At 44.6% G+C, this 24,818-nt stretch overlaps 2 protein-coding genes across 4 annotated transcripts in view; one reads left to right on the top strand and one right to left on the bottom strand.

Moving 5' to 3' along the window:
* The window catches only part of LSP1 (lymphocyte specific protein 1), a 74,854-nt gene extending 63,087 nt beyond the window's left edge, over positions 1–11,767 (top strand). For all 3 annotated transcript variants that reach the window (XR_014522334.1, XM_083488740.1, XM_083488741.1), the window contains exon 11: positions 10,730–11,767. The gene's annotated coding sequence lies outside the window, so the exon portion shown is untranslated. The remainder of the gene's footprint in view (positions 1–10,729) is intronic.
* PRR33 (proline rich 33) lies at positions 89–24,807 on the bottom strand. Its single transcript, XM_083486724.1, has 2 exons — positions 24,429–24,807; positions 89–5,882 (listed from the first exon to the last, which is right to left on the bottom strand). The coding sequence occupies exon 2, from the start codon at positions 5,871–5,873 to the stop codon at positions 4,287–4,289; it is 1,587 nt and encodes a 528-aa protein (XP_083342850.1). The 5' UTR covers positions 5,874–5,882; positions 24,429–24,807; the 3' UTR covers positions 89–4,286.
* Positions 24,808–24,818: the final 11 nt, after the last annotated feature.

Genomic DNA, 24,818 nt, shown 5'->3' with positions numbered 1-24,818 from the left:
AAGGATTTCTCTGGTAGCCGTGGAAAGCATTATGACTCTCGGGCAGCAATGCCATGGCATTTATTTAGTCATGAAAGACAGCACTTACTTTTTTCTCCATAGAAACACTTTATTCAATCTATATATACAAAGGTAATTAAAAAATAAAGCCTTGATTCAGGTAGCTGGGTTTTGCAGGAACTGCATCAAGAAGGTACAGACAATGCAAAGCTGTGGAAGGAAATCTTAAAAAGGTTTCCATCGGAGTCTTGTGAAGGATTGTAGTGTGAACTATAGGTTCAGAAAAAGCCCTACAGAAAAAGCCCCACAGCCCTTACCAAATTACTTTCCCCCTTCTTACTACATCCTACCTGACACTTCTGTTTCCAAATATGCCTGCTTCCTTTTTACTTAACACTTTTCTGTGTTCCATATTAAGACTTTACTTTTCTGTGTTCCTGATATGCCTACGTACTTTCTTGGTTCAAAATCCCCTTGCGTCTAAACTATCATTGGAAAAAGAGCATTTATAAAGACTGGCTCAAACTGAACTTTGACTTTCACATCCACTTTTGAAGGGCAGCTGATACCCAAGACAGCTCACAACCTATTTATCGGTTTGTGCATTACCCTTTATGTCTTTGCGTGCATTACCCTTTACGTCTGAAAGACCTCATAATTCTCCAAAGCTTGGCTTATTTCCTGGTTCTGTAATGAAGCACACAATGCCTTCTGATCCTTCTCTTCACTCATGCATTGAAGCTCCTTTCCTTAAAGGTGGCTGTAGGGATTTTGGGTCCCACAGCTCAAAATTAAAATGCAGGAAGTTTCCACCTACGGGCCATATTATGTTTTAAGAGCAGGGTGACTCAATATGAACACTGCTCGTGTTAGTGGAGCACACTAACTGGGAAGGAAAACATACCTGTCAGCCAGATGTTGGCTCTGCAACCGGGTGAGGAGGAAAGGGCCCTTCATGCTTGTTGCAGAATCCTTACTCTTAAAGGCTGCTGAAAATAGGAGGGAGGTGACCAGAACGTAGCCAGAATCGCCAACTTTTGGCAACTGAGGCTCTTCCAAGGATCATTCATCCTGTGCAAAGGATTGAACTTTACAGCTGTTTTTGCATATGGCAGGGGAGAATTAAGCTAGCTAACCCTTTCTTCTTTAAAAAAGAAAAAGGCAAGTGCCCTTATTCCATCACTAGTGCCGTATCTTATTCACCATCCTTTTTACTCTTGGCAACATTCCCTATTGGCAACTCTTGGGCAGGCAAAGTGGAAGTGCATTTCAATCCTACTAAGACCGACCTATTGAATCTTCCCTAAGAAGAGATTCCAGAACTTTTGCTTTTCGCCAGAGCTATCTTTCAAAGCCTTAACTGCATATGGTGCTCAGCAATATATAAACTGTATCCAACACTTTTTATTTTTCAAAATGCAGTTGTGGAGGGGCCCGTGCTATTTTGGGGTTGAAAATTCTCCTGTCTCCTAATCTACTTTTTGATTTACAGGGGGAAAGATATGGGTGCCTATATCTACATTGTGGGGCAAAGGTGGCATAAGAGGAAATAATTACGAAGCCGCCTCCTTCCTCCTCCTCGTCTTCTGGCTTTAGATTGCAGCTTCTGTGGTGGCATTTTTTTTAAAAAAAGATGTGTTGGGACAAGTTACACATGACTGGACTTAAATGTTTGGGCTTTTGTTTGCTGCCACTGAAAAGCAGAACATTAGATGACTGCACTCTATGATAAAGCACAAGAAACTGTACAGGAGCTACAGCACTATTAGAAATCACTATTCACTTCACACTTTTCAGAACCATTAGTGCAAAAATAAAAGCTTAAGGGTGAAACTGTGTGGCTATAAAATGGCAATAAAACTCAACACCTCATCTCTTAGGCAACCATCCTAGCAACCATCTTTTAGGCAACCTGAGCTTGGAGCACCCCTGGAAGGAGCTGGGCCTTATAGTTCCCTTTACACTTAGGAGAATTCAGGCAGCTGACTCCTTTGAGCTCTCTTGCAAATTCCACCTGAAATGCTTAAATGGTTACACTTGCACTGGGAAGAACACTCTCCTTAGAGCCATACTGTCTGCATTGGTGATGCTGCTGTGGTAAGTTTGCGATTTGCTGTGGCAGCAATGCCTCAACTGAATGGCAGTATTAAGCAGTGTGATGGGTCCTTGTGGAAACTATGGGGAATTTGTTTTGGTACATGGTACAAGTGTGGGGATGGGTAGAATATGACCCCCCCAAAAAAGCTCTGAGGCTGCAGCACAAGGTCATCGCAAAACAGACTGCCCCAAGTATTCTGCTAGAACTGCTTTAAAATAGCAGACAAAAGCTCTAAAGCTAGTATGGGAACTGCAAAAAAGAAGCATGAGTGAGAGCAAGGAACAGCAATCTGTGCTCCTGATGATGCTCCCAGTCCAAAGGGCCACATTAGCATCCTAGGGTCGAGAACTGACTCTGGATCATTCCCTGCTAAAATGCTGGGGGTTAAGCAAACAAAACTCCAAACCAATAACTAAGTATACAATTTCGAGCAGATACTGCATTAAGCAACTTACTTGATTCTCAGTGCAAACAATCCACTCCCAATCCATGATTGTGTGCTCATGTGAGGAAATCAGAGTGTGAATTGGGTGCTACATGGATCCTAAAGTAGTTGGAACAAAGTGTCATGCACCCCAGTGATGGAAATTGCTGTATACCTTTTCCACGTGTGTAGACATGTGGCAAATGACAGTTTGGCTGTACTTTGGGGTAGAGGAACATGGCTGTGAATTGGCCTTAAGTGCGAATCAGCAGCAGTGCACTTGGATTGTGGAGGACTTCAGCCCACCACCTTCTCAAGGTTGCTTTCAGTACTTGCATCCTGCAAATACTGTATCTGTAGCAAAAGTGACCAGAAGTGCCTTTAATGCCAGGGTGGGCATGCTTGGTTGTAGTCATGTATGAGTTGCATGACTCCCTGGCTGATTTTTGTGCTGCATCTATAGCCATATTCTCTTGGTAAATAAGTAAATGCAAAAGTGGAAGCAGCCCTAGAGTGAGCTGGTTAAGATCTATTGGTGGAAGATGTACAAAGCTAAAGTCCTTCTGTGCCCTTGCACAGTGGGCTTACTGCTAGCTTAGTAGTGCTGTCCTGGAAATAAATCATGGAAGCTGGCAGCCAATGCACTTTTACTTGCCTGGCTGCCCAGGTTTAAAAACAATACCTTTTGTCACAAATCTCCCTAACCTGGTTATCTCAAGGCAATAAGAAAACTGTGAGTGACCTTTTACAAGCTAGGCTCAGTATGACAAATGATGGCAGAGTATTTTTTTTATTATTTATTCCTGTAGTATATAACATATTTTGTCTCATACTGTGCCACTTCCTAGTGGACAAGGATCTTGACATGGTCATCTTATGTCTCAGCTAACACCACAAATGGATCTATTGCAATGTATTTTGCATGGCATCACCCTTGAAGAGTGTGTAGAACCTGCAGCTGCTGTGGAATGCCCCTGCCCACTTCTGGGGCTCAGGGAAGATATTACAGACCAGTTCTGGTGGGATCTACATTGCCTGCCTGTGTGAATACAATTCATTGTGCTGGTTCTGACCTGGGAACCTCTGAATGTCTTGGATCCTTGGGTGCCTTAAGGAGACCCTGTTTATATGAACTTGCCAGTGCCATTAGGATCTGCAAGGGAGGCTGTTGAGATCAGTGTTTGAGAGGCTGAATCTATGAATGGGCAGAGCAGAGCAGAGCACAATTCCAGGTGATGGAATTATGAAATGCAGTCTCTGAGGAGGGCTGCCAGGCAACATCATTCTGTGTATCAGTCCTTTGTAATCTCCAGGACTTTGGGCTCTGAATCTAGTTTGAACTCCTTGTGATGGGTTGAAGCTGTGGTTTGAATGTATTTTGCCTAAAGACTATATGACAGCCTTAAACGCACATTGCTGAGTGCTGCCTTGTTATTAAGAAATGTTATACAGTTGATTCAACTGTATAAAACTGCCTTTGAGAGCCTTTAAAACGATTGGTCTTTGCTTTTAATTTGCTGTTCAACTTGAAACTGAATGCCTTATGAAAATAAGACTTGAGGGGAAAGAGGTGTTCACCTCATGTTACTTTCTCACTTACTTATGGTCACTACATGCAGGTACACAAACAGCAACCCTGTGACGGATTTTATTAATTTTCCTTTTGTGTGATTCCTCCTTTGGCAAACTCGTGTCTTTATTTCAGCTCCTCCCAGCTCAGGATGCATCCTCCAAAAGAAGCCTTGAAGGGGAATGCAGATTCATTCATTGCTTCCCTTCAAGTTGCCACCCCGAGGCAGCCCTGTTGAAACTCATCAGTGCTTCGGGCGGCTGGCCTTGGATCCGGCGCACCTCAAACAGGGTAGTGATCTTTGTCATGGGTTTGGAAGCCAGCTCTTTCAGCTTCCGGGCGTCAAAGCGCGGCCTGTGGAGGAGAAGGGGCAGACGCCGCCGGAACGAGAACGTTCCTTCTCTCCTGACTTCCTTTTCCTCTGCTGCCTGCTTCTTCTCTTTGCTGATGGTCATCTGATACAAGATGGCATCCCACATCTTGACAGCTCTGGACTTGGTTGCTCCCTGACCAGGGCCCTCTTGAGAGGCTTCTGTTGCCTTCTTTTCTCCCACCTGCTCAGGCTTGGCTGGCTCGGCCTCTGAGACCGGAAACTGGGGCTCCTCCGACTCCACGACCAGGTGCTTTTTGAGGCGAGACCAGCCGCTAAGTTTGCTTCTGGGAGGGACTGGTGGCTTAGGCTTTGGTAGGGGGCCTGCAGTGCTTGGAGAAACCGCAGGTGCCTGTGGCAATACAGTCTGCTTGTCAGCCCTGTTTTCTGGTGAGAGAGCAGGGGTGCCAACAGCTGGTGGAGCAGATGTAACTACCTCTGGCATGGTGGGCTTCTGAGGGGCGCTGGGACTTGGCTGCCTCTGGGCCTCGCCTTGTGGTTCAAGGCCTCTGTTGCTTCCTGGAGTCACAGGCCTTGGGAACTGAGGAGTTGGGGATGTGACCACTATGTGCTGTCTGGGGACATGCAGTATTGCAGTTTTCACTGTCCTGATGGGAGGCTCAGGGACTGGAGTCATCTCTAGTCTAGGACTAATTGGCCTGGTTTGGCTTGCAAAGGGCATGGCTGGCGCCTGGCTTGGTGGCGGGTGCGAGTGATTTGTCTGCAAATGGGTAGGTGTGGTGGGCCTCTTGGGAGACCCTGCTGACTGTTCCAACACGGGGGTCTTTGCCTGCGGTGCCTGCATGCTGTGAATGTAGGCGTGTGTTTCGGTAACATGGGTGACTGCCGCTGGGGTCTCCACCACCACAGGTGTGGGGGAAACGGGGTGCTCGGGGAAAATGAACACAGAATGTGTGGCACTCGAAGAGGGCAAGTGTGTGTGTGCGTCTCCTCTGGGTTGCCACAAAGGCTCAGGGGTGCTCTGTCTGTGAAATGGCGACGGGGAGGGCGAGATGGCGAGTTTGAGATGCTCCGAAATGCTCCTCTGCTCTGCAGCGGTGAACGTGAAGGGTTTTCCTTTAGGGAAGGGAGACGAGACGTGGTGGGTGACAGGCTTGATGGAAAAGCGGGGAGGGAGGTTGATGGTGATGTGCGCTGTGGTTTCTGTAGGCTTCCGCGGGGAAGAGCGGTCATTGTGCTCCAAGTCTGGGCTGGCTTCACTCACAGGGGAGAGGCTGGTCCGGAATGATGCGGCTTGCTGTGCTGATAACGTTGCTTTCTTCTTGGCTGCTTTTTTCAAGAGTCTCTGTAATTTAAGATTGTCCATTCCAGGCTTTGGTAGAATAGGAGGGGGTGGAGCCTGTGAGTGAAGGGAGGCCGGCTCGTGGGGTGGCGTCACAGTTATCAGCATCTTGACCCCCTGAAACAAAAAGTGGGTATTTATCAGTTGATGATATAAACTTCCTGACTGTTCATTATGATTTTACTCCATGAATGTGCAAATGAGTCTTTACTAATGTATGTAGGGAAGACCAAAACATATTCATTAGCCAAGTACTTAAGACTGCCAACAGCTTAAAAATCCTGAAGAAACTGGGTGAGAACAATTCTGCTCCACCTATTCCCGCTTTGGATAATTAAACTGGAACAATGTTGAGACTGGGTCATGTTTTATCACACCAGCGAGCCATCCTAGATCAAACACCCCAGCTAGAACTTCCGAACTGGTTCATGACACCTGAGAGAACTTGGTTCACACCATCCATCAACTGAAGTGATGCATGTACAAGGCAGGTCATTAAGTATCTGTATGGATTTCAACAATCTCCTTGATCCCTTTTACTTGTTAGCTTGTGTGAAGGAGGTCTGCATGCAGAAAGGGGTCATGCTGCTGACCCCATTCCTGAGGTCTTGCACCTTCCTTGCCCTGATCTTTTTAATACTTTTTAAGCCATCCTCCCACTTTATATTTGAATGGGGCAGATTTGGGTCAAAAGATGCTGGCTTGCTACTGTCTTATATAGCCTTTATTTGATCTATAATAACAACATTGATTCCTGACGTGATCCTTTGCATGCTGGCTCCCCCAACTTTGCTACGCTATGAACAGCGAGTCAGCTAAAGGTGAGCTGTGCAACATGAGAGCTTAAGAAAGCTGATGTACAAGCTGCAGGTTCCAGCAATAGATGGTGTTGAGTATCACTCGTAAAAGTTCACTGGGGCTATCGGGTCCTCCGTGCTTCTCCTTGGTGATTCGTGTGCTTATTTCAGCTGCTGTGGTGTGCTAGCCAAAACACATTGCTCAGCTGATAGCAGGTCCTCTGGGAGCTGGAAAGCATCTACTGAGATGGAAAAGCCCTCTTTGCTTATCCTGAGCCTTTGATATGGAGAACAGATGTTTCCACTTCAGGGTACACAAGTGGCTCAAGCAGCATTTTGCCTAGGTTGCAGTTTGTCTTTCAGCACAAGCTAATTTCTTCTCTGGAAGGCTGACTTTTTTCTCTCTTACCAAAGGGGCCTAGAAAACACTGTCTGCAGAACCGTGTCTCCAAGTGTCATTTTAAGGGTGATTTGCACTTGGAATCTAGGGACTGGGAGCTGACTGAAAACATAGCTCTGGTGAATACTTGTACAGCAAACTACCAGTTGGTGGAGCTCACCTTTAACCCAAATGGCAGCACAATATATTTATATTGCACAAATTGCCACATATGTGCATAGGGCTGAAACTCCCAAATGCGGGTTTTGGGTTTTCTTGTGGGTCAACATGATTACCCTTAGTTTTTTCTTTTTCAAAAGTAGTTCTTGCATGTTCTGAGGAGTGTGAATTGCTGCTTCTGTAACACTCAAAGAGGTATGTGCCACATTTCTATCTCCTTGTGCCTCCAGGGCAGGGCCTGCATCAATCACCCTGAAGGAGAGGCATGAGCTCACTTTTTCAAAACAGAAACCTGGTGAAAACAGAAACCATGGTTGATTTGTGCTTCCTCTTTCTCAGGATGCTCAAAATCTTAATCCATCCAAATCCACAAGAAGCAATAAAATGTAGAACCTGTTAAGCTCTTCTGACCATGATATGGAACAGGAGGAAGCATAGCGTATTATGCTAGAGCAGACATGGGCAGACTTCAGGCCCGTGGGATCTGCTTGTGGGTTGTTTTTTCCTAGGACCTACCCCTCCCCCATGCCCAATGCAAAATTGTAGTTTGGGAGCAATGACAATTGCCTACTGCAATTCGAATACACACTCTTGAACCAAGTAGACTGCCAGAGAGGGCAAATGGTCAGAATGGCACAATGATGATAGACCACTCCAACTCTGCCTTCTCACCACTCAGATATTGCCTGCTGCTATACAGAGAATCTCAGTGGACAAAGCAGAGAGAGACTAAGCCTCTCAGATTCATCCAACTAGGTCTCTGTAACACAAATCAGGTCAGCATCCTCATCCAGGATCAAGTCCTGGATAACTTGTTTTGTCACGCACCTACCTGGATTTTTAAAGATGGAGAAGGGACAAATGTTGGACTGTAGGCCCACTTTGGTATATTAATAGGTAGCTGCATATACACCAAATGCTATCTCCAAAAATAATTTGAAAGGATATGAGGTCACCTTTAAATGCCTTTTTTGCTTCTTACAAGTCAGTAATAACATAGGAAGTTGGCCTCTCTTCACCTTTATTCCAAATAATAATCCTTACCAGTGCTTTTTTTCTAGAAAAATGTTTAGGGGGAACTCTCATTTTCCTACTCATATTGAAATACTGCCCCTCAATGAGGCCAAACAATGTTCACAAAATGTTTAGGGGTATGCGTACCCCCAGAAAAAAAGCACTGATCCTTACACTTGCTGACAGGAAGCAAAAACTGGTGGAATGTATCTGCAGGAGAGTTTTTTCAAGGGCACCAATATTTAAGACCTTGGCTGTTCTTCCCCACTCCCCAAGCATGGTGGTTTTATTTGTATCCTGATATCTTCCAATCTATAAAATCCTTATTGTGATTGCTCTGAGAATGTGTTTACATTTTCCACTTCTAACCATGCCAAAACCTTTTCCAGCTCCAAATTTTTGCTTAATATCATTTTTCATGTTTGGAGCCAGGGATGGTAGAAGCTCTCGTTAACCTTTCTTTGGGATCATGTGACATACTTAGAAATCTGGTGTGGCCCACTGCTCTCTCCTCCCCTGCCCGCACCTCAGTTCCTGCTTTGAATTCTTCACACATGGCTGAACAATAAGTGCAGGGACCCAGTGGCATTTTGTGTGGTCTTACTGAACAGTCATTTTTATAACTGATCGTGACTGTGCAGCTGAGTAACTTTTCAAGGACCTCTGATAGTTTGGGACACTTGCAAGTCGAATCTTAACTAAAGCAAGAGAAGCGTGAAAAGGCCAGGGATTAACAAGCATTTCCTTTAAGATGGTGCCAAATCACTTTGCTTCTTGCGGGACCTCTACTGTTCTCTGGTGTGTCACTTTATATTTAAGCCTTCAATCAACTGTATACCTCTAGCTTCAGCAGAACAGAATAGCTTCCAAGATGGAAAAGTAATTTGCAATCCCCGAGTCGAATATAGAACCAGCTGTTCAGCTTGGAGAGAAGAGTGAGATGTGAGGAAACTTGATACTTGTGCCACAGTTGCTGAACTGCTAAGGTAAAACTGTAGTCCCTCTACTTTTGCAAGGGCTATTATTATGCTTGACCAAGTCTTCTTCATTTTCTCTTGGCTCAAAGAAGAATGGCAGAGCCTGACTGACCGGCATGCACTGGCTTGCTGAAAAATGCACATGATCTCTCTCCCAGGCACAAGAGGTTTTAGACCTCAGTTCAAAGTGCTTCATTCTGCATCGCTGTTATAGCTACAAAAGAAGGAGGAGTGTGCTGGTGTTAATCATCCTATAGTTTAGTAGAGTAGAGAACTTGTAATAGTGAGATTCCAGATGGATGCTGTTTTGGGGTGGCATTCAGTCACACACTGGCAAATTCAAGTTGTGCAATTAAATTTTTGCTGGAACTTTTTGCACAGCAAAGCCATTTCCCCCTAGAACTGGACTTCCTGCAGTCAGGAAAGAGTTGGGAAAATGCACTCGAAAGTCTGGAATAACATTTGCTTGACACAACATAGCTAACGCCTCTGCAAACAAACTGTAATGAATGCTCAATAAACAGGTATTCTGGAAGTAACCTCAGTGCCGTAGTTCCTTTTTATTTTTTTGTTTTGTGCCAGAAGATGTGCGCTTCCTTTCTTAGATGAACCAGTCCTACCTGGTCACTGACGGATGTCTCAACACACACGAAGTCTCCATGCCTACTTGATTACAGAAAACCAATCTGACCAATACTGTTTTGGGCAATGGAAAAGAAGTTAAAATGGGAGACTGTAAAATTGCCTAAACTGGCTGTGAGACTGGACTCCAGCCGTGACTTTGGGACTCTCCAGCAGGGAGACCTTGCTTCAGGCAGGGACCAGACACTGCTGGCATCTGTGTGGGCAGAAAATAGCTGTTGCGAGGCTCCACCTGTGTGTTGCTTGTGGGTGGTAAGAGGCAAGAATAGACATTGGTAGTAAAGAGCAGGGAGCACCCAGCATGGATTCTCAGCCGTGCAAGGGATGACTTGGCTGCACACCATATCCTATCCGTAAGCTGCCTCCGGTCCCCCAGGCCAACAAAGTGACTGTGAATTTGCTTTAAGCTCTAGAAGCCGGTTTGCTTCCAATGCATCTTGCTTCAGGCTTAACTACGAAAGGTAAAAATAGCTGTGTTGGCACCACACCTTTGCCTCTTTGCTCCCCCTCACTTGACAATGCATTCCCCAACCATCTATAGGCAATGTGATGGCTCTTTCCTAGTGTGAAGATTTCTTGGACGCAAACACCTGATGTTCATTGTCTGCTGTGGCCACATTCTCGGAGCGAGGGCTGCAGGGGCAGTGCCCTCTGGGGTCAGGAGGGTGCACATGTGTGTTGCTGCAAGAAGTGCTTACCTGCAGCATAAACTTCCTTTACTACAGGAGTGAGGGCGGGGAACTGTGGTCCTCTAGATGCTGTCTGACTACAACTCCCATCATCCTTGACCATTGACCATGATGGCTGGGGCTAGGGTTGCCATATTTCAAAGAGAAAAATTCCTGACACCTGCAAGCCTAGCTGGGGAAGATGGTACTTGGGAATCCAACAGAGTCACTGGACAGCGGATCTGGGGACATTTTTCTACCTACAGCTGCATGATGCCATTTTGTGGTTTTTCTTTCTTTTTTACAGGTTGGCTTGCTCCATGATTGATGGACACCTGAGGCAATACTTCTATGCAGTGCTGATGTTCCCCCTGCTAAAAAGGAACTGTGTTCAAAGGATGACTTCACTTCCCAGCTCAAATCCAGCAGCCTGCTTCAAAACCCAGCTACTGATTTCTTCACAAATGGGAGCTTCTCTCCAAGTTTGACTTCATTTAGACTTGGACACAGCATCAACTCAAGTGGCAATAATCTAGTTGTTTTTAAAAAGCTATCTCTAGATCGGCTTTTCATTCTTTTTTTTGGAAAATTAGCTTGCGTGCTGTTCTGTACCCTAATTTCTTAATTTAGTAAAAAGAGAGGTTTGCCTACTTCTCCTGGCCAAGCCTAGGGCCTATCTTAATAACCAAGGAGGAACGTTTAATTTTCCTTAACTACTTTTGAGTTGTGAGCAAGAAAGTGAAAGCAGTAGGAAAACTTAGGAGTTTATGGCTGAGTCTAAGGATCTTTCTACCACCTAAGCCTTCAAAATGACAAGGCATACCAGTGTCTCACCTCTTGACTAACATGGATGCTTTTGATGATACAGGATGCAATCTTGAGCATGAATTGGTGCCCAGTGCACCTTGGAGGCCTCTTCCCCCTCACACCTGAACCATTCCTGCCTTGAAGGGAGCATGGTGGTGGTTCTGGCAAAGTTACCAGATTGGTGTATCGGTTGGGATGAAGGCCAGCTCCCAGAAGACAGCCAAATGGGCTCTCAGAGGACCCATGGCTGCTAGTACTTTGCAAGGAGTGCCTGACTTGGTGCAAAGAGTGCCACACCTTGCAGTATAAATGCATCTCTTAGCTTGCCAACTTCAAACACTTTTTGCCTCTCCCTCATTGTACAAAAAAGGGGGAGGGCACAATATCCTGCTTCTAGCCTCCCAAGACTAGCAACTCAAGGGCTTAGACAATGTTATACATATCCCCACCCCACCTCCTCTGTTGCTTCTACTTGGTACCATTCTGTGTGACCTGGACTTGTTTTTGTAAGCCTTTAATAAAAATTCTGAGAAACAAAGGTTTGGCTCTTGTAGTGTCACTTAGCCCCAAAGCCTTTGGCTCTGTTTGTCTAAACTGGAAGTGACACTAAGCAAGAACGGTATTCTCCAAATTGCTAGAGAGCAGAGTGGGAGTAAGAAAAGATGGTGCACCATGAGGATAATGAATTTTTACAGCCCTTTCAACTATAGAAGGGTTCATGAGGTGATGCAGCCTCATGTTCAGCAGGTGTGCCCCCATCTATGTGCATGGCAAGCATGAGAAGGGCTTGACTTGCAGTGAAGGCTGGTGCCCATTGGGGCCCACATGTTAGAATATGGGGAGGTCAACAGTAGATGGACCTAGAATCAATGATGGACCCTGTGGTGGACCCAATGGTGAAGAACAACAGTAGGTGAACCCAGATGGATTGGCAGAGCTAACTAATTATGCTTTGGTCCCATTCCCCTCCCTGCTGAATTCTACAAAGGCAACACTGAGATTAAGGTGGAGGAGGCTGATAGGCAGTGTCACCAACTGGACTGGTTGTCAGTAAGGAGGCAGGCAATGAAGACAGCCTGAGCTTGGTAGGACAATGGCCCATTTGCTCTACTGCGCCAATCTCCACTATATCTTTGTGTGCCAGCATGTTGTGTGGAGCTCCTTGTGCTGCATGGAACAACTCTATGTGCATGGAGCCCTTTCTGACGTCCACCAATGTGCAGATGGGCAGGTTAACCCATTAGTGAAATGGAGTAGGGCAGCTTGACCGCCAGACCACTTTGAGTTCTGGACTCCTGTATTTCACAGCTGGTTGTAGGCACCAGGCTGGCGCCTTCTCTACATTTCTTGATGCTGTGCATGACTTGGAGCTAGTTTTAAATCAATATAGCTTCGTTAATGTTGCCACATTAAACCTTAACACGTTTATTTGAAGATAAATCCCATTGTTTTATAAATAAAGGATGTCTTACACATTGCACCGCAACAAACCCAAGCTTGCTATGGGCGTGGAGTGCGCACATAACTAGAGGCTGCAGCCAAGCCTAGCACTGAGTGCATCTGTGTAAAAATCTCCCACCTGTATCCTGTTCCATTTCATATTTTAGGCGAATGCAAGCTTAAGCATACAACTAAAAAATGGAATGTGTGAAGAAATTGTCTGGTATTTCTAGGACTGCAACAGTCCTAAATATTTAGATTGCTGGAGAATGTGACTTGTAGAACTGAAGGCCAAAAGAGTATATAAAATGGCAACAGGAAGTCTTGATTTAGGGCCAGTATTCTTTGTCCTGCAATGATGTACAATGCTAGTCATGCTTGGAATAGACCTGCTGAAATCAATGTGACATGCCAGAGGTTTAACAGGTTTCAGTGGGTCTACTTTGTATATGAATAACATTGGCTACCACCCACAGTATATTTTAGGTGATTACTTCATGGGCAGTATTCAGCTGACTTTTACTTAGAGTAGGCACCTTGAAATTAATAGTTAGATTTATTAATTTCAGTGGGCCTGCTCTGAATGAAACTTAGTTGACTGCTGACCAATGTATGTGATACAGTGGTACCTCAGGTTAAGTACTTAATTCAGTCTGGACGTCTGTTCTTAACCTGAAGCACCACTTTAGCTAATGGGGCCTCCTGCTGCCGCGCCACCAGGGCACGATTTCTGTTCTCATACTGAAGCAAAGTTCTTAACCTGAGGTACTATTTCTGGGTTAGCGGAGTCTGTAACCTGAAGCGTATGTAACCCAAGGTACCACTGTATATTGCTTAGGGGTGGATTCAGCTACTGAGTCCTGCTGGTGGAAGCTTGTGTGAGGACTTCCACTAGCACAATGGGGCTTCCACCTCACCTCCCTCTGGGCTCTGTCAGGACTGGGAGAGCCCCCAGAACAGCTTGCAGGGGGAGGAGAGGGTGGATTGTTCTGTCTGGCAAGCAGAAATGCTTGCGCTGAGGGAATCACCGCCATAGCGCTACGTTAAATTCCTTCCCTGGTGTGGATTTTCAGCACTCCATTAACATCAGTGTCTTAAACCTGAAACCTCTCTTCCAATTCCAGAATTTTACTGACTTAATTTCTCAGCTATGCAACAAACAGTGTCTAACTGTAAAACTATTCCCCTCATTAAAATTCTGCCTGCTGAAGTAAACGGATGAGATTTTCCTCTCTCCCTCCATAATTCATAGGCAATAAACGTTTTGTGGGTTTCTCCAATCCTAGAAAATATTCAAACATATCAGTGATGATCCCAGGAGAAAAACTGGCCAGTTAACCGGACAGCAATATCTCTCTTATCCCACTGATGATCTGTCCCTCTGTAAGTGCCTCAGTTGGGAACTCCAGATGATCAAAGACTCCACATTTTAAGAAACCGAATGAGATAAGTCATTAAATCTGTTTCACATTTGGATATCCTGAGTGGTTTTCTAATGCATCTGGACAAAATAGCCTGATCTGCATATCCTGGCAAGCTGCCTTATGGCTGACTTGGGGCAGTGTGAATGTGTGGGCTCCTGGATGCTTTGCTATTCTCTGGTCTTTTAAAATTCCACACAGAGCAAAGTCAAGGTGTTGTCTGAACCTTGGCTCATAGTTGAACACACTTCTTCCTACCTGTGAATTGTAACCAAGGTCTGTTCTTGGCTATAGCTCATGGGCCGTGATAAAGAGAGTTTAATCATGAGTCTATGAGTTCAGAAATGTGCTAAACTAAACCTTGGGTTTATCCACACTTATGGCAACAAATGGCAATTTGGGGGTTTCATGCATTGCCCTTAGCTCTGATTCAGTGGTAAAGAATGGGCTTTCATGGGGAAAGCCCTGGAGCAAAAAAGAGAATGCTTCGACACAGAGGTTGACTATGCCTGAAAAGCGTGAAGGAAAGGTAAGAGTCCTTACTATGTGGAACACTGGCCCAGGCTACAACGACAGTTTAAAACTCACTAATACTTCACGGGTGGCGCTGTGGGTTAAAGCACAGAGCCTAGGACTTGCTGATCAGAAGGTCGGCGGTTTGAATCCTCGCGACGGGGTGAGCTCCTGTTGCTCGGTCCCTCTCCTGCCAACCTAGCAGTTCGAAAGCACGTCAAAGTGCAAGCAGATAAATAGGTACCGCTCCGGCGGGAAGGTAAACGGCGTTTCTGTGCACTGCTCTGGTTCGCCAGAAGCAGCTTAGTCACGCTGGCCACATGACCTGGAAGCTGTCTGTGGAAAATGCCAGCTCCCTCGGCCAGTAAAGCAAGATGAGCGCCGCAACCCCAGAGTCGGCCACAACTGGACCTAATGGTCAGGGGTCCCTTTACCTTTTTAATACTTCACTTCTATTCACATGGCTGCTTAACAGTGGGTTGCATTACTGATATGGCATTTGCTTTCTCCCATGCTAGGAAGAAAACTGGCAGCTGCCCTCCATGCCAGAGGTTCTCATACGCTGGTTTTCAGAAAGCTGGTAGAACAGGAGACAATATCTATACTTGGCTCAGTGCTCATTTCTCTCTTCCAGACCCCACCCCTTCTCCCTGCAAAAAGGATTGCTTTTCCCAGGGCTGGATTTATAAAAACAGGCCAACAGATCAGGTCTAGGGCTCATGATTTTCACAATATGGTGCTGTGTAGTCTGTTATGTTTTCCTAGAAATTGATCAACTAAAGGGACACACACACACACACACACACAGAGAGAGAGAGAGAGAGAGAGAGAGAGAGAGAGAGAGATTCATGTGTGACCCATTAGGCTGGGCCCAGGAATACACATCAGTTAACATACAAGAATAATACAATAAAGCAGCTGCAATACATTTTTAACTGCCTATGAATTGCTCTTAGGTACACTGATAGGAATATGCAGGCAATTTATTTTTTTTTAAAAAGTTTTTTTTAAAAAAAAAATTCAACGTTCATACTTCTAAACAAAAGGATTTAGCAGAAGACAAAAAGTACAGAGGAATCATGCTCCACTGTGCAAACATGAAAGACTCTCATCCTGGGGAGGGGAACCTCTGGCCTTCCACATGTTAATGAACTATGACACTCATCAGCCCCAGCAAGCAGAGTTCAGTAACATGGGGGGGGGGGAGGTCAAAGGTTCCTCGCCCCTGCTCTGTTCTGGTGTTGGACCACGACACCACAGGAAGGGCACCCACAGATGACCTCAGTGATCAGGCAGGTATATAGGGAATAAGATGATCCCTTTGATATCTTGGTCCCAAGTTGTTTAGGACTGGCCACCCCTCAACTACTACAACAACCCAAGATTAAGCCAGCAAATGAAAGGAACTTCAAACCACCACCTCAGTCTTCCAACAATTAATGGACAGCCCTCTGCCTCTCCTCCAACTTCCTTTGCCCCTCACCCTGGCAGTTTTCCTCCCCGCCACCTGCAACATGGGAGACAAACCACCTGGGACTCCGCTATACATTTTAAGTGTGTTTTAAGCGCAATATACAATGTGACACTAGATGGCAATGGTGAGCCTTATGGAAAATTCAATGTATTTTTTAAAACACCCTTTAAAAAGCATTTTCGGAACCCTTTTTATGTGTATGTAGATTCCACCCTGGTTGCACACTGTCTCTCCATGCAAATCTCTCTCTCTGGATGCTGTTTCCCTGCTTCTCCTTCTCCATCCCTCCCCTCTCCTTCTAAGGTCTTCAGAGATTCGGAGTAGGGAAATAAAGACTTCCTTAGTTAAGCTTCTTAACCTCAAAAGGCTGTGTCAATAGCAAGACTTTAGTGGCCTACAGAAAGTGACACCAAATTGACAAAAATAAGCCACACTGAAGTTCAGCCCAGTAACATTAGGTGTGAAACAGAGCCCCCATCTTCCTTATGCTTTAAAGGCCAGGCAGGTGACAGCAGAAAACAAAGGAACAGAACAGCTGCAAATTTCCTTAGTGGTAGCTGGGGAAACTGAATGCCATAATCCTGTTGGCCAAAAGGGGCACATTCAGTTTCTCTATAGGACCAATATTTGAAGTACATTTTCATGAAAACTATGGAATAGTGAGAGCTAATATGCTTTGTTTTTCTGTATTTACTGAGTAACTGTTTGCAACACTGAATTCTGATATTGATGAGATTACATGCTATTTCTAGGAGGGAAAAAGATCCAGGTGACTGGCACTTCTATAAAAACCCATCTCCATTAACACATGGAAAGTTCCATGACCTAATTATAGCATGAGGATACTATTTGGGAATTCAGGTTGCTTCGACAGTACAGCTCTTTAGTGCTGCTGAAGTAGTGTTTTTCGAAAACGAGCTAGAAGTGGAATTAAAATGGTGATTCCGTACCATTAATGGTGCTATATTATTCAGCAACACCACCCTCATGGCCAAGAAATATCCATAATGCTTATGCAGCTGTAAGTCCCAGGCAGCGAAAATCCCCTGTAATGTTAATTAGCAGCTTCCTCCTTGCAGCTTCTATCCCTTTTTGCTGCCTGTTGAGGGTTCAGCCGCTCTACTGAGGGATAGCCTCTTAATTGCACCTCAGATGAGAGGAAACCCTGAGTGTGCCCCCTCCAGTTGCTCAAAGTTTCACCTTACTAATTTCAGCCTTGCTTGGCTGGTAACAGGGAAAGGAAGGAAATAGGAGAGAGGTTCATATCCCCACTGTATTACTAGTTCCTTGTCACCAAGCTCTGATGATAGGGATGAGCCTGGCTGGTCCCTTCCAGTTTTCAGGCAGGAAAGGAAGTTCAGTCATGTTTCTGCAAGACTCAGAAAGTTGCATTCTTGTTCTAAGTTCTTATGGTGGCAACGTCTACCATACAAGCCCTGTTCAGGGAAGTTTTTACTATTTAATGCTGTGCTGTTTTTAACACTTGATTGGGAGCCACCCAGAGTGGCTGGGGAAGCTCAGCCAGATGGGCGGGGTATAAATAATAAAAAATAATAAATAATAAATAATAAATAATTATTAATAATAATAATAATAATAATAATAATAATAATAATAATAATGATAGGAAAAACAGGAAGCTGCTGAAATGGGTGTATGCACACACTGACCCATGTGTTTATAGTAGGTTGCACCTGTGGTCCAGATCCTATCACCCATGGTGAAAGGGTGATTTCATTTCCCATAAGCCTGCATTCTTTGCATCCCCTATTGAGCATTATGAGAACTAAAAAAGAGAGGGCAGCAGTTTGGAGAGCTGCATTGATGCTTGCCAGGAACAGTGCAGATAAATTTCCAATGTGTTCCAGAAAGGATGCTTGAAGATTCACATGGCAAGAAGTTTTGGCCTCTTCTGACCTAGTCTGAGTGCCATCAACCTCCGTATCTTATTACTAGTCCCTTAGCTCTCCTGTCTATCTAGTTATTCTAGGGCATGTGAAATATGGATCTAAAAATAAGGTACAGTTGAGGAATATGAGGGCCAATGGTAAGGGAGGATGGTTCCCAGTCTCAGTGATAGGAAGTGACAACAAACATAGAGTTAATGACAATACAGGGCTTGGTAACTGGTGAAGATAAGGCTCAAAAGATGGAAGAAGTCATTGAGTTATTTCCCACAAAATTTAATTTAGTAGAACAGGTTCTGCTGCAATTCCAAAATGAGTTTGGGATTCCAGTTGTCCACTTCTAATGATGAACTTATCAGAATCCAGTAAGGTCCAGAAGATGGATCCAGTTGCTGAAATTGCATCTCCTCTATGACAGTACAATCTAAGATTTTTACATATCAGCAAAGACTCCCTGCCGTTGACAGAACCCAAACGTGTTCCGGCAAACCCCAGCAAACAAAAACACATTTGTTATAGACAGCCCTTCAAACCTGAAGGTTATAGTTATATCTAGTCTTCACCAGCATCTCTATTAAGGCTCTGAATAATTGGGCTGAGGGTTTGGGTAGAATCACACCTTGAATGATTTTGCATCAGTAAAAGAAATGTCATTAAGTAACAATGCTATCCTAGCCATATCTACTCAGAAGTTCAAGGGGGCTTACTCTCATATAACTGTGTAGGACTTCCACGCAAATGGAAGCCTGTTAATTACACCTATTGCAATCTTGCATCAAAGTGAACTCAGACAGAGTTGCTCTTCTGTTTTCCCAAATTACAGTCCTAACTAGTGAAGGTTATATTTCTAGCAGGTTCTTCTTTGGGGTATGTCTGAACCTACACTCATGTTTCTTCTCACTTCCTTATTCCCTTGCTGCCTTGGAATAAATCCTCACACGATTCTTGTGCTTATGTGCTTCCTCCCACTTGCATTGCAAGTCTCAGATACACACACACACACACACACACACACACACACACCTATTAGACTATTAGATTATGGATTTGCACAACTGCATGTTGATGCTAAAACATCTGATGCAGCATGTACCAGAAAAGCAGGGAATTTAAAGATGGCTTTGTGAAAAAAACAAATATTCAGATTCTTCTAGCATTTGAAATCACCAAGGTGTATTGATGAAGACAGAGGTGCATTCAGTGAAATTACATTGGAGGTTCTGAAGGGTCAAACTAGATGTGACATGGGAGACATGTAAGGAGAATATTCTGGGGCTGTTATTTTGCTAGAGTTAGAGAAGGGGTGCTCTGGGAGATGGTGTTTAACCTTTTTCCCCTCTTCCCTTTCCCCTGACCTAATTCTTTCCTAGTTGCTTTCAGGAGATGGCAATTTAGATTGCAAGGAAGATAAGGGTTAAAAGGCCACTCTCATCGAGTGCTCTTTCCCTGATCTTGAAAGCAGATAAGCTATGTGAGGCTGCTAATGTGTGTGAGTGAGAGAGGACTAGCATAGCTCAGCCTATCAAGAGCCTAATCATGGATAGTTCATATCACATAAAGGGCTCATCCACACTTATCTTTTGCCCCAGCTTTCTAGGTACAGGTCTGGCCTTTAAAACCACACGTACGAACACTTTTCTTCTTTTTGCCCTGGTGCTTTCCCTGTGGAAACCCACTCTTTAATGCTGAATCAACCCATGCTTGCCAGGGATTGCTGTTGGCTCCAAATCAGCGGTAAAGAACAGGTTTTCACAGGGAAAGTGCTGCTTTAAAGCACAGGCCTGTGCCTAGGAACACAGCACAAAAGGAAGCCTGGAGGAGCCCCTAGTTTAGTCAGAAAACAAGAGACAGTACAACCGGCAGCGTGCAGAAAAAGCATGTGCCAATTCTCAACAGAAAACTTGGAAACAATCTGCAACCACAAATCACACGATCCAGCATGGACCCCTTTTCAACAGCACATTTTGGTAAGACAAGTGAAAACAATTCATGTGGACACACATTTGATTAAGATAGTATAAGAGTTTAGATGTGCTTATTAAAAAACAAAAACAAGTAGCATCCTTCTACCTGTTGCATTGTGGGGAAGCACTGAAATAACATTCCTCTAGTTGGGCCATCATTACATCACTGTGAGGTAAATACTGTGCCCTTGAAAGTTTCACAGTGCATTAGCACCTAGAGACAAAAAGGCCTTTTTTTTCTCCCATTATGTTCATGACACAACCTTAGCCTATCAAGGATGACTGGTGTGCTCACTTTCAGGTGACCTTGGTGGTATCCGTTTGAGGTTGCTGCCAAAACAATGGCTGGCCCTTGTTGAGGCCAGCAGGGGGAAATAGGATTTGCTCTGGATAAGGGAGAAAGTGGGGAAAGAAGCACTTGATCACGCAAGTCCATTCCTCATCCCTCAGCTATACTTTAAAGTGCCCCATCGTTAACAGCTGCACTGAGGCATAGTTTCATACTAAAAGGGTTTAGTATGTAGAACTCGTATTTCCCCTTTTATATGCATTTTTGCAAGCACTATTCACAAAAATAGCATTTTAAGCCACATGTGCCCTAAAATATGGTCCTAAGTACACATTTTTGGTTGGAGAATTGCACGCAAAATTCAAGGAAGTGTGAATTTTCAAGGATAGCTGCTTTGGGCTGTGTATATTTTGAAGAAGTGCAAATTAGGTAGGATTGCATTCAAATGCAAACTAAGCAAATTTCTTCCCCATCTCTAGGTGGGAGTTTCGAGTCAAAGCAAGGTTTGTAGGTCAGTTGTTGATCTTAACTGAAAATTAAATTGCAAAAAGACAACAACAACAAAACCGCAAATATGTTGTTGCTACTTTGTAACATGCAAGAAGAATTATAGCTATGTTTTGTCAGAAGGGGTCAAACATATGCACAGCTCACGGAAAACATAATTTGTGCACGCAGAACATTATTATTAATAATTATTATTATTGCTGTGGGTGAAATTATTACCTGCCCTTCACCAGCAAATCCCAGGGTGGGTTACAACAATTTAAAATTCAGCATGAAAAACAGTTAAATCAGTTTGCGGACACAAGAATAGGGTAGGCCCTGACAGCACTAATTTCAGGTGTCAAAGTCCAAGGTAAAGAGCTGGTGCTTAGGTCATGAGCATAAAGGGAAAAGAACTTGTTCAAGGTAAAAGGTACGAGCAGAGAGATGAGCTAGACAGAGCAAAGGGATGCTGAAGCAGAGAGAATGTCTACATTTGCTCCTCAAGAGTGAACAGCTATTAAGATCAAGGAGAAGGACTGTAGTAGCTGTTATGCAGGTTGCTTAAACTAACCCAGAAGGTGTACCTGACCCAGTGATATTTTATGAATTAGGACAGTGATGCATGCATACAATTCACATGGGTTATGGATCAGGCATCCAGCAGGTGAGCCAGGTACTACAGCTGGTTTTATGAGGGATCTGAAGTGTGCACACCATGAAACATGATAGGAATCTGGCTCGCACTGTTGGTCTTTCTAGCCCAGAGCTGCCTTCTCCAAGTGACAGCAGCTTTTTAGGCAGAGGTCTTTCCTAGCTCTGCTGCCTGAGGTCAGTTACCTGGAAGAGATGGTAGGGACTGAAACAGGACCCCTCTCCATGCAAGCATGTGCTGTGCTGGTAGCTACTGGCTCTTTGCTATGTAGGCAATCCTCCTCCCGGATGAACCTGCTTGGGAATTCAAGTCTGCTGTGCAGTCTCAGGTTCTGTCCAGCCTTCGCCAGTCCGGTGCCCTCCAGATGTTTTAGACTACAATGGGATGAGAGTTGTGGTACAAACATCTGGAAGGTGTCAGGATGATGAAGGCTTTCATATGTTTATGCAAACTGCATAGAGATCAGGTAGGTTGCCAGGAGAGCTGCACAGTTGTGCTTCCCAGATTGTGGAACATCTTGCCTAGAAGGGTTTGCCTGTCCCTGTTCACTTTCTGGCAGTCAGAATAGATGAGACTGAGCTGGATGGACTCAGTAAAAGGCAGCTTCTTATCTCCCTGTGTTGGGCCAGTATTAAAAAAGGAAAGAGAATTTCCGGATGCCAAGATCCAAATTCGGGGTAAGTACTCTTTGGTGAGAAAACCCCAGCAAAATGTTTAAAATCACAAGATATGTAGCAAAGCAAAGCATGGAAATAAAACCCACTATGCCTTTAAAAGGGCCCTCTCAAGTTCCAAGACCACATGTTTGGTAAGTTAAAAATGGTTTACTTACAAACTCTCCAAAGGTCATATTCATGTGCTTTGCCATACAGCATTCAGAAAAAGTTGCACAGGTAGAAAACCTTAACTTAGTTCCTAGATTATTGGTTCCTAGATTATTTCAGCAAACACTTTTTTTCAAACTGCTGCTTTGTATTGTTTTACTTTTGGTTTTATTCACCTGGGAGTAAGTCCCATTGCACTCAACAGAGCTTACTTCCAAGTAGACTTGCCTAGGATTGCTCCACAAGGGTCCACGTAAACTAGAGATGGGGAACCAGGTGGCTTCCAGATGTTGTGGGACAACTTTTCTAATCACTCCCAACCACTGGCCTTGCTGGCTGGGGCTGATGAGAACAGGAATCCAATAAAATCTGGACAGTCACAGGTTCCCCATCTTGGAGCTAAATGGAGGTGCAGCATTTTATACAAAATATTTTATATGAGTCATTTTTTTGCAGAGTCACTAGATGCAATACTGTGAAAGTGCAAGGATGCACCCCTTTTCTTGCCACAAATGTTCATAGGGCAGGCTTAAACAGTGCTTGGGGTCTAGAGACCCCAATTAAAAATAAATGATTTGGAATTAGGCAGAGGCTGGAAGACAAGAATACAAAACATCAAGCGAACTCTTTGTAAAGATTGATTATAGAGATCTCAGTGCTGCCTGTGGTTGTTTTGCCATAAACAGAATATCTGAGCCGAATCAAGACATGGGAATGGATGGCACAAAACAAGAGAGGAATGGAATGCAATGAAGGAGCACAATGCCCACAAATGGTGTGAGTAGCATAATTTGTACTAAGAAACTAGGCATCAAATAAGAGCTTGTTATGGCAGACAATAAATGTGACAGTCTGCATGGTGCCATAGGACTCTCAGGCTGTGTGTGTATTGCTAGTTTAAAACACAGCTAGATTGGGGTTTTTTTCTCCATTCAGACCTAAACTGGTTTGGGGGGAAAGTATCAAAATCAAAAGAAATTACAGAACAGATACAGGATAGCTTATGGGTAGATACTCTGTTATTTGTACATTGCTTCCCAAGCCACCACCACCAGCACTGGATACAGGGCAAAAGGGAGTGTGTACACAGCCTTAGGTGTTAATGCTACAAAAGACTCACTGTGCAATCCTATACATGCCAACTTTTGCGCCCCACTGAGTCCATTGGGGCTCGCTCCCAGGTAAGTGGGTATAGGGCTGCAAATCAACATGTCCAGCAACATCGCAATCCCTCTGGTAATCATCAAAAGATCCCGAATACCCCAATGAACGGTTTCAGTCGTAACCTTCAGCAGCAAAAATAAACGCTACTGCAGCAGTAGTACTGCTTGTGATGCAGATCTTTCTGGAGTGAGCTTGCTGGGGTGGGGTGGGGGAGAAAAATGACAAGAAAAATGGGAAAGGTTGCATCTGAAGCCAAACTAACAAATTCATCAAATTTCTCAAGGCACTAATTCATGTGCGCTTAGGAAGGAGGTGACATGATACTGTACTTGCAACCTAAGTTTAAATATTTTGTCCTTTCCCCATAATCTTCTTTACTTTTCTTTCTTTCTTTATTGCAGACTACTGTCCAAATAAGAAACCAGCTGATCTATCCGGAAAGGGGCCTCTCACAAGCCAGCTAGCTGGGTATAAGTTTCTCCTGTACGCATAACTGCCAATGCACAGACCTCATCTCTCCAGCAAATCCCTTGTACTGTACGGTGTTATATCAGCTCCAAAGGCTGCCTAGAGTAGGCAGCGAGATCGGCGTTGTTGGGGATGCCATCTCTTTTCCTTTCAAACGCTGCAGGGCGCCTTGTGCAGCTTGTGTTTTTAAAAGCAGCCAACAGCAACAACAACAGCCTTATTCACGTCCTGATTCCTGCCTGACTTTCCATTGCTTTGGAAAGTGACCGTGGTAAACAAAGCAGTTTCTCAAACAAGGGGGTTGGGGGAAAGCGTGGCAAATGCGTTCCTGCATGCAGAGAAGTAGACACAATAGCAAAGTGCGTATCTGCACTCGACAGAGCCGTGTTTCAAACCAAATCGAAGCACTAAATCGGTTCTTCAATGCATGCGCCTCCCACCTCCTTTCAAACCCAGAATGTGAAGAAAAATGAAATCTCTAGTATAAGTGAGCAGAATTTGCTCCCTTGGGCGTTCATTCATTCCAAAGGGGAGGGATTCTGCAATAAAGACGAGCAAATCGGGGGAGGGACCGGGGTGGCGGGTGGCTTTTACCTGTTGAATGTTGCTGAATGGTTAAAGGCTGCAGCTTGTTGCTCTCAGCTCCGCGTGTTTAAAAACCGGTCTCTGCATCCTTGCCTGGACTCTTCCCTTCCAAGGGAGGGGGAGAGACTGATGCTCCCTGCCCAAAATAAAACATGCCCCGCTACAGCTCCAGACCTAAAGGTCTCCTCTGTGTCTCAGAGGCTGCTAAAGCACAGAAACTCTGCTGAGGGGTCTCTGTGTTTGTGTGTGTGTCGACCCCTCTGGATGGCATAGGGTTACACAGCAAAGGAGCCGTGCCAAAGTGGTCTATCTTGGAGAAGAGGCGGGGGTGGTGCTGGTGATGGAACAGACAAGGCAACGGAGAAGGCGTTATATACCTTTGCGCGGTGGAAACAGGGT

The sequence above is a fragment of the Podarcis liolepis genome, assembly GCF_965112155.1.
Source record: "Podarcis liolepis genome assembly, chromosome: 1".
NCBI classification, from domain to species: Eukaryota; Metazoa; Chordata; class Lepidosauria; order Squamata; family Lacertidae; genus Podarcis; species Podarcis liolepis.
The sequence above is the reverse complement of the archived record's forward strand: the minus strand, read 5'-3'. Positions and strand labels throughout refer to the sequence as shown.